Source organism: Rutidosis leptorrhynchoides, chromosome 2, assembly GCF_046630445.1.
Source record: "Rutidosis leptorrhynchoides isolate AG116_Rl617_1_P2 chromosome 2, CSIRO_AGI_Rlap_v1, whole genome shotgun sequence".
Classification (NCBI taxonomy): Eukaryota; Viridiplantae; Streptophyta; class Magnoliopsida; order Asterales; family Asteraceae; genus Rutidosis; species Rutidosis leptorrhynchoides.
In genome coordinates, this window is record NC_092334.1 from 711,064,942 (window position 1) to 711,078,522 (window position 13,581).

General features: G+C 34.7%; 2 protein-coding genes across 2 annotated transcripts; one reads left to right on the top strand and one right to left on the bottom strand.

The window, feature by feature from the left end:
- Nucleotides 1–2,035: 2,035 nt before the first annotated feature.
- LOC139890468 (transcription initiation factor TFIID subunit 12b-like) lies at nt 2,036–2,927 on the top strand. Its single transcript, XM_071873345.1, has 3 exons — nt 2,036–2,047; nt 2,209–2,643; nt 2,838–2,927. The coding sequence occupies exons 1-3, from the start codon at nt 2,036–2,038 to the stop codon at nt 2,925–2,927; spliced, it is 537 nt and encodes a 178-aa protein (XP_071729446.1).
- Nucleotides 2,928–3,814: 887 nt separating this feature from the next.
- Nucleotides 3,815–9,855, bottom strand: LOC139890469 (uncharacterized). The gene is made up of 8 exons (XM_071873346.1): nt 9,412–9,855; nt 8,984–9,307; nt 8,235–8,916; nt 7,769–7,827; nt 6,655–7,164; nt 6,392–6,418; nt 5,846–6,016; nt 3,815–3,934 (listed from the first exon to the last, which is right to left on the bottom strand). The coding sequence occupies exons 1-8, from the start codon at nt 9,853–9,855 to the stop codon at nt 3,815–3,817; spliced, it is 2,337 nt and encodes a 778-aa protein (XP_071729447.1).
- Between the last annotated feature and the right edge of the window lie 3,726 nt (nt 9,856–13,581).

Genomic DNA, 13,581 nt, shown 5'->3' on the forward strand with positions numbered 1-13,581 from the left:
TAGCCTTGACTGAAGCCAGTAAAGAACTAGTATGGTTGAAGACATTCATGAAAGAACTGGGTAGCAAACAGACAGAATATGTCTTATATTGTGATAATGAGAGCGCAGCTAAATTAGCGAAGAATCCAGTCTATCATGCTAAGACGAAGCACATTGGCATGAAGTGTCACTTTATCAGAGAACGGATAAGCAATGGAACATTTAATCTGGAGATCATTCCAGGTTCAAAGAATCCAGCAGATATGTTCACCAAAACAGTAACGCTGGATAAGTTGAAGCTGTGCATAGCTTCAACTGGCCTTCAGGAACATTGAAGAGAAGGCAGGAACTAGAGAGAAGAGAGATGAGCAAAGTCTTGCAAAGCAGAAGTACAAGAGTGCAGATCGATGATATTCGAAGCCTCAAAGTGGGAGATTGTTAATGTAGGTAGGCTTCTCAATGCTTAGCAGGCAAGCTAAGTATATGGCCAGCATATTACTTGGTGACTAAGTTAGGGTTTTGCCAACCCTAATTAGTTTGGGCCGGTTTTTAGGGTTTTACTTAGACTAGGGTTTATTTGATCCTTGTCTATAAATACTCTCTAATATGTACTTGTAATGTATCACCTCCAAATTAATAATAATACTCTCTAGTTTTAAAGTGGATGTAGGTTTCACATCGAAACTGAACCACTATAAATTTCTTGTGTCGTTTTTTATTCTTGTGTTTTATATTCGGCTATTGTGTATTAGGGTTATACTCTGATCAAAGGCAGGTTCAAGTCATAACACATATACAACTATTATAGAAGAATTCAACACAATAACGGTGCAGTTTAGTGGGCTAATAAACATAGCATAAGGAAAAAAAAAAAACTTACATTATTTTGTTGTTTCTTCTCTTCACTTGAAAAGCCAGGAATTTTCAATTTGTAGTTCTTTTCTGTAGAATATCACATACAGATAAATGCACGTCATTACCAGACATTTAAAGTATGAAGACCCCAACTTGTGGGTTGAAATGAACCTATGATGCCCACTTCGGTTCAAGTTAATATAGATGTAAGAGCTACAACACAAGAAAATATATACACAACCTAAATTAGTTATGTTACGTTGTTATGCATTGCCTCTTTACAGGTCAAAACTCAAACATGTAACAGAATTAAAGTTTAAAGGAAACGAATCGTACGGATTATAAGTCATACAAAGTGCATTTATACGTAGAAATTTGATGTTAATCAAAATTTTAATTGATTCAAACAACATCGATTTATAATGATTTTTAACACCCTACCTATTTATAAAAAGAAAAAAGTGTTTCACGTTGACCCATACAAAAAAGCTAATCATCCTGAGCGTAGTGAAATATTAGAAGTAGTTGATTAAGCCCTTACCTAGGTGTAGCAACACATCTTTTGATTCTACAATTGAAGATTTGCGGTGCTTAGTGTTAGTGCATATTTTGTAATCCCTAGTTCCATGAACTTTAATGTTTTATTTCGATCATGTTGTAACCTGTAATATTGTTTAACGTTGATTGTCGATTTGTTACTTTATATATTTGTAAACGTTTAAATGTAATATGTAATGTTACTCGACAGTCGGCTGACTGACATAGTCAGTCGACCGATTGTCAACAACAGTCGACCGACATATGATCTGGGATATTTAAGCCAAGTTAATCTCCACTAATTTGGTTAATCACCCTGCACATTTCACACACACAAACAGTTCCATGTCCGGTCTCATTCAATCTTCATGTCCAAATACCACAGAATGTCAGTCTAGGCTTCGTGTTTATCAAGATCTAATCTTGGTTTGACTCGTACGAACCCGAAAACACATAGATATTCGTTTAAGCTCGTTCTAGTGTTATTCCGCCTCTAGATCGTGTTAGATTGATTCTAAGGTCCTCTCCCAGCGTCTACACTTAGCCAAGGCGGTACCAAATGCTGTAACCTGTAAATGACACCATAAGATGCGTAAACAAATGTTCAGTATTTTGCATTAAATATATGATGGTCTGTGATTTTTCTTAGCGTTTCCTTTGAATTATGGTTAGTAAGGTAGATATGAGCTTTATTTGAAAACAACTTACTTTCTGAAATTTGTTGTTGAAGAAAAAAAGTTAGTTTGTTTGCTTTTTTTTTCCCGACACCTTTGTAGCTACATTCACCACTGATGCCGACCCTTGCCAATTTTATGGATTTGATGTCAAAAATTGCAGGCACAAGGCCTATCGAGGGCTTCATTCATGAACTCGCAGTTGTCAGCTTTAGGTCCAAATGGCCAATTAGTCATGATGCAAAACAATTTAACTCAACAACAATGGTCAAAGCAAATACCCGCCACGTCATCACCTAATTCTCCTTCGTTTCCCCTTCAACAACAAGCATTTTTGGCTCAACAACTTCATTCTTCACAATTGCAGAATTCAATGTCTTTATCACAAATGGTTCAGCAACAACCGATTGAGCATCAACAACAACAATTGCCAGCTCAGCAATACCTTTTGCAGCAACAGTCACCGAAAATTGGAGGATCTGCGGGTCCAAAATCGGTAAGTTTGACCGGATCACAACCTGGTGGAAGCTCAAGCCAAGGGACAGAGGCTAGCAATCATCTTCTTGGTAAAAGGAAAATTCAAGATTTGGTTGCACAGGTCAGTCAATATAAGATTTGGGCATTGAATTATTTTTATTTATTAAAATTCGAGATTCTGCATTTCATATGAGTTGTGAATTTCAATTTCTAGTTATTGGAATGAGTTGCTACTTTCTAAATTTACGTAACTCGTTTTGAATTAGCGTAGTTAGTACAGATTTATTCACATTTATCGCATGCTTCTGTACTCAGGTTGATCCAAATGCAGTTTTAGATCCCGAAGTTGAGGATCTCCTTTTGATGCTTGCTGATGAATTTATCGATTCGGTGAGACATGCGTAACTGAAAATCTTAACTTTGTTGATTGCTTGTGGATCATCTACGAGTGGCATATTGGGCGGGGCTGACGGGTTGGGTTGCGGTTAAAAGTCTATGGATTGTTTTTTTTAGCTCTAAATCACTTTATTATTATATTATATTGGACATTACTCTGGAGTTTTTTTTAGCTCTAAATCACTTTATTATTATATTATATTGGACATTACTCTGGAGTGTTTGTGGTCGTTATTATTATGTTGTTATTAAGTCACTTTTGTTCAATGATGAAAAGGCACGTGGTGACTAGTAGACTAGTTGGTCCATTTTAAAACATTTGGAACTTCCATTGTATTACCAAGTATAATCAATTCATCATACTACATGATACTTGCATCTTGATAAAAGAAATCATTCATACAACAACAAGTCAACAACAACAACATTACCCAATCCTTCCGAGATGGGATACGAGGGAGGTAGGACGTAGACAACCATACCCTTACTCGAAAAATTGAGATTGTAAATGTAAATTAAGCTGAGCAGCAGCAGATTGACCGGGTAACACTTAACATATTGAGCTGACCGGTTTGACCCATTAAACCGAAATGGTTCAAATTAGCATTCCCTAAAGCCTGGCAGCATTGCCCGCGGTCAAATTATTATATTGTTGTTGAATTTGATATATATAAAAAAAAATATACTCTAAATCATAACATACTTTTTAAAAAGGACTTAACATTATCAACGTCACGTCAACATATACCTTTAGAAAAACTAAACGCTACTAATCATAAAATATCTTTTTAGAAAGACGAGACCCACTTAATTTATTATTATCAATTATATTTAGAAAGGGTAAAAATAAAATAATAATATAAATTGTATGAAGCATGTTCATATATATTATCTTTTTAGCTGATCACTATTACATGTGAGCTCCATTTGAGTGCGTCTTCCAACTTCAAAATATAGACGAAATGCAAATATTTCTTTCCACCGACGTTAATGACGGAGCCCTTAATATGGTATCTCTATTTTTCAAAAAAAAAAAAAAAATGACGAATAAAAAGACGTTACCGTTAGTACTCGTCTAAGTGAAATTGAGTGTGAGCACTGTGAGGCCCGGTTTGTTTTTTAGTTTTACTAATCTCCTCCGTGGTCTGAATGAACTTATGATGTTGTGGTGGTGAGTGGTATGAATGTATTTATGATGTTTGTGAGGAATAAGTAATGTAAAACTGACTGAATAATTAAAATTACAAATCTAACTTTATACATACGGCAGTTTGAAAGAGTAAGAGCGAATATGAAAATTCACATTTTTCTTGACTTTGGAATATTACGATATCTATTTTCATCAAGTCAAAACAAACATCATACGACTTATTCAATTCTATATCATTAAGTTCTAAACAAATAGAGCCTTAACGTAGGAATTTGAACTCACGGAAGACATAAAAGCCAATACCGGCATCGCTAACTTTTACTTAATCAAGCTTAAAATCAATTAACTAAAGAAATATAACGTGCCTTTTAAAGATATGAATAAAAACAAAATAAAAATTAAAGTTTTTGATAAACACAAAACAAAGCATCTATAATATCTATTAAATCTCTAAAATGATGATGTCATAAATAAATATTTTCTAAGCATAAAAATAATTCAAAATAAAAAAAAATTAAAATATCTTTGATGATGTCATTATTTTATATTAATTTAATTAAAAAAAATAATACGAAATCTTTTATAAAAGGAAATACTAATCTCTCCTGATATAATAATTGTTTTAAAAATACTGAATGAACACATTTACAAATTTTAGAGCATATTGTACAACTTTTATATAATAATTGTATTTTAGTTTTCTAAAAAATTTTCAAAAGATATTTATTATTACTAATAATCATGATTAAAAATATAAATACTCAACTTTGAGTAAACTTTTTTTTTTTTTTTTAGTATAATAATAATTATTATATTATTAATATTCAAATATAGATTCTCTTTACGAGATTAATTACGTTACATATGTATGCGGAAATATATGTCTCTATATATTTGTAAAAACAACGACAAGTTTCTTAGTCGAACGGGTCATTAAAATAAATGAATTTAACATTTACATTCACTTAATACCTAAAACATGTCATTAAATTGTTTCGTTTAAACAAGCCCGTGATTCATTTCAGTAGTTCCTTATTATTCAGCAATTTGTTGACCGACGGTTGCTATTCCTAATTGACCGACTTGTAGCTAACCTTGATCAATATGCACAAAAGCAAGCCCACCATTCTTATCAATATAATTATAAAGCTACTGGATTTGAGCCTTCCTCTTGATCAACCTTCAATTCTACACTTCTTCGAAAAAACTCGTTTTCGTGTCTACAACATCGCCATTATCCCCGACATAGTGACAAATCAGCAACCTTAAAAGTGGCTTATACATTGTAATGAACCGGGAGTTGAATTTTATATGTGTTGCCATTAATCTTTTATACCACATCAATTCAATTTAATTGGTAATGGTGAATTACCAATTAGTTTGCAATGGTTAACTACCATTTAAGAAAGGGTGATGAAATCAAACATCATCAATGATATTCATCCCCATTATCACCATCTAAGACCTCCAACCAAGCAAGTGGTAAGTAGCATTTATCATACAAGAAATGTCAGAGTTTAACTATAAAAAAGTTCACATTATTTTAGCCCATTCATTTAAATCCTCATATCTGGATTCTTTGCATCCATGATGCAGACAAAATTGGTAATGGAGTATATTTAACAGAAATTATATGTGACCCAGCAGCACATAGCCAAAATTAACAAACATAAACATGCACTTAACAACCACAAACAGGATCATCTAGGAAGGCATTTGCCAAACTTATATCCACGAAAACAGCAATTGCCGATTATCAATTCTACAAATAACTGACACTCTTAAGGTTTGCATACAAATGATGTTTGCAAACTAACTTTGGTTTCTCAAGGTTGCAACCAAGAAGACGATTTAACAATGGAGGAGGTCTGCTGGATATGGACTGATACATCTTCCTCACTCTGATATGGCCATCTAGAATCATCAGCTCCAATAGTTTTCTACAGCTCTGATAAATGTGTTTGAATTTAAGGATAAAATTATTCATCATAAGTAACAGGACGAAAAATTCACATTCATCATATCATATTCATATTAAAAGTAAAATTACCTACTGGTATTAGTTTTAGTTGACAAGCATTAATTAGTGACATCTACATTAAACATTCTAAGAACCAATGCAAATTTTTTAAAAGATGGAACAACTTTGCAATTTTGGCATATAACAACTTTTTTCTGTTTATCAAAGTACAGAAAGAAAAACAGAATTTATTTACGATAGTATTATTTTCATTGGCAAAGCCTGGATTTTTTAATGATGGTAAAACCTTACTGTCCTTGCTCGTCTACATTACTAAATTCCTATGAGGATCTGGTATCATACCTGGGGATTTAATGCATTCATCTGGCCCTGCAACAACAAAATGACCAGTTGAACTGCATGTTAATATTACAGGGTCATTATTAAAAAAATAATAAATATTAATTAAAGGGTTTTAGATAATTACTTGTTTTGATATAAGGTTTATGTACATAATACGAAGCACTTACACTTTCAGACAGTTTAATGTATCTAAGTATTATATCATTACATATTTGGAAATGTATATCATCCTAATTTAATAATAACTAACAACATGGTCGTACCTCCAAAATCCCAGGATTCTGCATCACAATACCCAGAACACGGCGTACAAGCGCCTTATAAACTAACTCATTGATGGTACCATCTCCATTAACCCATGGAAATATTGGTTTATAGGAAGAAAAAATATCACCATCATGAGATTCACACATATTCTCCTGCGGGCCCGTTCTTGGAGACATAACTTTCTCAATTGTGTATGTTTCAAGCTCATGGTTACTCTCCACTTCCCTCATAGGATGAGAAATCTCTTGCCGGTGATGCAGGTTGGTTACTCTGTGATGCACCTCATCGCTACTTTTATGCAACTCAAGGTCAGTGCAAGTTTCTCCCACTAATTTTTTGTCATTATTTTTAGGACATTCTTGCTGCAACTCCAATAGCTCACCTTCATTACTGCTTCTCTCTGGCACCTTTGCATCGAGATCATGTTGGTGGGAACCCATTGAGGTCAAAGAGTACTTTGAACGATATAGTGAGTCAACAACACGGACAGAATCGTAAGCGTTAACCTGTATTTAAGAACCAAAAAGTTCAGTGACCCAAATCCCCGATATAAGTAACATTATTTGTAGTCTTTAGCTAATCTTAAGTATCTCTCCACTCTAGAGTGCAATACTGGTATTTCTGTTGGTTACATACGTTAAGGGATATAGATGGAAATGTAGGATCAAATGTTAATAAAATCTTGCACATGTAGCCGATGATACTATCACCTTGCTTTACAATAGAGCAACTATTTGGTTCCATTGGCATTATGAAATCCAAAAAATTTTATCGACTCAACTTTACTAGACTAAGCTTCTAACCTACTTGCTTTCAATAAATAACCAACTGTTTGTAAGCTTAGTTCGGCTTGAACGAGTAAACGGATGAGGTTTTCCCTGTTTAGGTTAACAAGGGAGAGCGAGTACTTTTACTTGGACGTATGCGGTATTACCGTGTTATCCCGTGGCCATTTCCCTGGCTACCCAAAAAAAGCTCACTTCTGCTTACTTAGGATTATACTAAATAAATGATCTATGTTTCTGTGATAACAATGCTATATATGAGAAAAATCTGAGTGTGTGAGCAGAGAAAGACGTAATGACATTACAGCGTAATAGTAAAACAAACCTTAAAAGCATGCCCGAATGCCTCAAGCACCTCAACAATAAGTTCTGGAATATTTTCTCCTAAAACCATATAATAAGATTATTATTTATATGAAATGAAATACAGATAAAGACCACATGACAATGAAGGAGGCAATTCCAACCAGTCAATCCCAGTTGTGTTTAATCTTAAGTGGGCCAAAGCACATAATTTAGCTTGAAAAGAAGCGATCAAACAGATTGAATGTCGCCCATTGTTTATGTTTATTCTAATGTATATGACCTCCTATATTGTTAAATAAGTGGTTACGATTATTACTGTATTGATTTCCTTCATGATCAGAACTAATGCACTAAATAGTTACAAAGTTTCAAAATAAAAGTCTCACTGAAATTGTTGAACCTGACCCAATCCATAATTCGTAGTTGGAACTATAAAATGACCCATCTTGCTTGCCATCTCTACAAAACAAGTAACGAATGCATACCATTCAAGTCAGTGATGTGGAAGATTTCTTCCATGCTTAAACCCTGGTCGCCAGCCTTTTGTATTGCTGAATACATAGTTTTAAACAGATTGGGACACAACATAGATGGTTCCTGAGAATAAGACTCCTCCAGGTGTCTAGCATAGCTAGTCATAGCTTCCCATGTTGACTCAGAGGCAGTATGTTCCAGGTGTACACAAGGCGCTGCTGAATTGTGCTCTAAACTGAAACTATAAGTTATTGCATTCTCGTCTCCAGATAATGTAGTCGCGTCAACGCTTGAAACTGTACCGCAGCTTAAAGATAACTGGATACCTGGAAACCCTTTTTCTTTTCTGTCCATTAATTTCGGCCTCTTAGTTATCTCAACACTGCAGTCTTCATTGTTGACACATTTACGTTTCTTCATGTCCACGAACGTACCAACACCCTCATCAGGCAAACAAGGAAACACTGATATTTTTTCCGATACCATTAGCACAGACAGTTGGAGGACATCTCCACACTGCAAATCATCGGCAGATAGATGTACCCCGGTGTCCAGCAATTCATTTTGTCTCTCATGAAGCCACCTACTCATCTTAACAGCTCTTTTTCCAGTATTAACAGGGAAAGGAGATGAAGAAATATTATATAAAAACTGTTGGGAGAGTACAAAGTGACTATTTCCATTACCCCTCACCTGCCAAAAAAGGGGAGGGCTCAGATTACATTACAAAATATTACAAAAAAACAAAGATTTTTTATACCATGAAGTTTCTGTCTCTGAGGTAGTTAAAGGAAGTCAACAGATCAGGTTCTGAATATCGGCGCAATGTTTCAGCTAGCATGTTTGGAACCTCTGGTGTTTTTGCAGTGTTCAGGAATACAAGCTTGAATAACTCCATGGCATTAGAAACTGCTAATGACTTGTAAGCACGGGTACCAAAACCTTTTACTTTATTCATAAGCATGGCATAGCTTTCGGGAAGAGGGCGTCTTGATCTTCGAGTAGATGCTTGACTCCCGGAGCCATCTTTCTTTAATTCATTGATGGGGCTACTTGATGAACCCATGTTGTTTTCATCCAATTCCTAACAACGGGAGACAAAAATTGAAACATTTATAGTCAACTTTCTTATGCAAAAAAAGATAAGGAGTGAAAAGGAGCTAGTATTACATGTTGTTCACCACCAACCTGTGACTGAGTGTACTTGGATATGTCTTGAGCACCTTTAGTGACCTCTGATTTAGCAAGCTGTGTGTATTTAAGAGCATCATCAAGGAGCATCTTTATATCTTTGTTTTCAAAATCATCCCATCGTTTTTCAATATCGAAATCATTTGTATGATCGATAACTGCATGAGCATTTTGCTCGATAACCAATCTAAAATTTTCACCAGCAGGTGATTTTTTCTGAGAATGTTGAAGATGTTTTGAATATCTCACACTAAGCAGGTTACAGATTCTCATTACAATTTCTTTGAACTGTTTGTTTTTGTTCAGGTTTGACATTCTTCTTTTGCATGCATAAGGAGGTCCTGGTAAACTTTGAAGTGATGCCCAAGCTGTGTGGTGAAACTTTGCTCCAAGAGCAGCACGGTGTTTTACATACTCAATCACCAACTGCCTGAAACACATCATTATATATATATATATATATATATATATATATATATATATATATATATATATATATATATATATATATAAACATCATCATTTCGTGCACAATATATCAATGCAGGCACGCATAAACACAAGTCTTGCCGTGTTTCACTGGAAACTTAAGGTGAAGGAGACAAAAAGAGCAGGCCAGGTGAAGTCAGGTGATGGGTCCGTGTACTTTTGTGTAGGTCAGTTGACCTAAAACGGTCATTTGACAAGGTAAAGATAAAACATACCCCGAATTAACCAATTAATAAGGAAATGAGTAAAAATTACCACCTCGATTTTAGTGTTAAGTAGCAATCTTGTTATCTTGTAATTCAAAGAAATAAGAAGGATAAATTTAACTACAAAAATCGTCACTGGACTACATTTCAACCTATACCAAACAAAATTTTTAATAACTTTCAATTCGAATGACTATATCTCAACCTGCAGTAAAATTTTCCAGTTAACTAAACTACATGTCTTTGTTTTCAGTCCATAGAAATGTTTTCTTAATGTAGATAATACATTGAAACTTCATGAAATTGGAGAAATAGGTATCGGCGGCCGGCGGGTCATCCCAACCCAACTTGACCCCCAGATGAAAACCGTCCATTTTCAACAAACATTTTTGACATGTTACCCAACCCAGCAGACCAGCTTATTTTGTCACCTTTAAGATCGACCATTAGTTGTTGATAAAGTAAAATGCATATTAGTACCATATATATATTTTTTTTACCTATCTTTGTTTCTCGTCCATACAAAGCTTTTTTTGTGGGAAGACGGTATGTTTGACAATGCAGAGTCACGGAAAGTAGAATAATGAGTGTTGTCATCTTCAACTAATTCCAAATCATCATCTACAGCCTCTTTCTGGGCATCCTTTTCATTAACGGTTATGTGTCTTTCATGTACTGAATTCTGTTCTAGTAAGGCGTCTTCTGTACTGGACATTTTGGCACGCTTCAGTTTGTGCGACTCTTGAGCGAGTGAATTTTCATCATTTACAGAATTTTCTTTCAAATGCCTAATTTTCCTTTTATTTGAAAGTAAAGAAGCGGGTGTCCGTGATTGCAACTTCTTCTGTTCTTTTGCACTTGTTGCTATCTTCATTTTATCCTAAAACAAGGAGGATTAATCAAATTCCATTTCATATATAAAGAAATAAGACATGGAGCTAATTCTATCATGTGGCTGAGGCCTGAGGGTGCGTCCCAAACATACAAAAATCATAATAATTATCACACAAGTTAGTTTGAACACATAATAATTTGTATCGGGGTATCCATATAAGCTATCCTAATTAAGAATGCAAGCTTAACATTATCGAGACAAAGTGAACAGGATATGTAAATGGTCAAAGCACATTTTGTCAAGATTACTAAAATTTAAATATAAATAATTAAAAGATTTTTCCAACGACAGCCCTACGTTAACATGCATTAAACAATTGTACATAGAGGTTATTTATTAACTATGTGATGGCGGTTACTTGATTGTACAATTTATTCAATGCGTGTTAACGATAGTCATAAGGAATATTGTTAGAAAAATCCATCAATTAAATAACAAGAGAGAAAAAACCTGTTTGAAGGTCAAATTAAGATTTTCTGTGATCTTCTCACACTTTTTGTATCTGGCAGAACTTTTTCCACGCAGTTCCTTCTCATATGATGATTTCTTTTGTCTATGTGATTCCTTGTCAAATGACTTGTTTTGTCTACACGATTCCTTTTCAAATGATCTCCATTTGTCATGAACCAGCTCCGATAAGTCTTTTGCTTCGTACACAGAGGGATGTAGGATGACATCAACTTTACGCTTTCTGTCACAGTTAGTAACTAGGGGGACATTAAAACAAATGCATTTGCAGTGTCCATTTTCTTGAAGCTTATTTAAGCAACGCACTAAAGTCTTCCTGTCCATATGTTTATTTCCATATTTCTCAAGTCTCTCGAGCAGCCTTTGTAGCTTGGGTCTTATAAGGACCTTCTCTTCCTACATAAATTGAAAAGTACAATATAAATGAGCATATAGCAACGTGAAGTAAGGAAAGAGTAAAAGGTAGGCCTGATTAGTAAACCGGAATGAGGAATTAAATCGACACAATTATAAAAGTAGAAAAAATAAAATGAATTTGTGTTTAATGAAATAAAGAATAGTAATTTAAATTCCTTTAAACACGTATTTTCCATTCCCAATTCTTACTTACTGTATGCCAAGCATTATACAACCAACCTGTAATTTTTCAAGTATCCGCTGCTCCCTCTGTGAGTTAGTTGTATTCAGACCAAGACATGGATAGGTTATACGCGAGTGGCGACTTCGGGGTGCTTGTGAAGCAGATGAAGATAACTCCAAAGGAACAAAAGTTGAGACAGGGTTTGAACATACAGTTTGAGTTGCTGCTTTGCTGATTATTGCACCACTTGTTTCACATTGCTGATTATTCAAACTTATTGGATCAAGTGAGGTGTCAGTGACGTTTTGTTCTTCACTGGATACAGAATCATCTATATCTTGGATAGTGGGAGGTAGCATCTGTTTTCCAGCTGTTGAAGATTTACCACTTATGGTATCTTCTTTACCAGCGGTGGTTTTAGAAACTCCAGTATATTTATAGTTCCCACGAGTCCAAACTCGGCGAACCTCATTTCTATCAAGGATTTCTTTAACTCGATGCATTCCATATCTAGACACCATATCATCAATGTGAGAAGAGCACTGTTTATTGTTTATGCCAAGCCTTTTACATACCTGCTTACACCAATACAAATACGCAACAACTTTATGTCTAGTTTTGCTTTAAATGCATTTGCTGCTGTAAAAATATCAACCATTTTCAAGCAACTCAAATGTTTGCTTGCTACCTAATTCTTATCTTAAAGAAAGAGATTCTGATTATGTCCTTTTGATTTTGACACTCATAACCAATAATAAAGAAGACATACCTCAGTTAGAATCAACCCTTTCGAACCTTGAGCATCAATCATATCATATATTTGTTGATCAATAGGAAGCTCCATAAGCTGCTCAGTGAGTTGGCCTCGTTTCACCTTTTTAACCTGTTGCTCTGGATCAGCATCATCATCTTCAGTTCCATCAGTTTTAGAAGAAAATGTCTTGAGCAGCCGTAAGCATCTAACTTCCTGAAACAAGATAAAGTATATAAGGTGTAGAATAAAAAAGAGAAACAAACTGCTCAAAATAATATCATAATATATACACTATGTTTGACATACAGCTGGAAGTACGTTTTTATCAGAAAGAACAGAAGAATATAGTTCCACTACCTTGTTGTTCACAGTAGCAAAAAAATCCTCCACTAGGCACGCATCTTTCATCCTGTGTAAGATCTAACATTGCAGACGTGCAATAATACAGTAAAAATCGGTGAGGAAACATGTCCTTAAAAGTGAATGCAGGTTTAAGTAAAATCGTTAAACAATAGCTTACATTTCTCCAAGCTCTGTGTCCAGGGGATTTTCTATAACCTAATTCCTTCTTAATATCTGGAATGACAACAACCTTGAGATGCAAAAATAAAAACAATCCAATCCAATCCAATTAGCACAGTATATATAAAAGGCTAAGTAAACTGCAACCATTAGCTGTAGAATCTAACCTTGCCATCAGCCTTTTCTAATCTATCGCAAATAGCTCGTATAGCAGGCACGTAGTCTTTTATGCGTTGTTCAGTAACAACTTCTC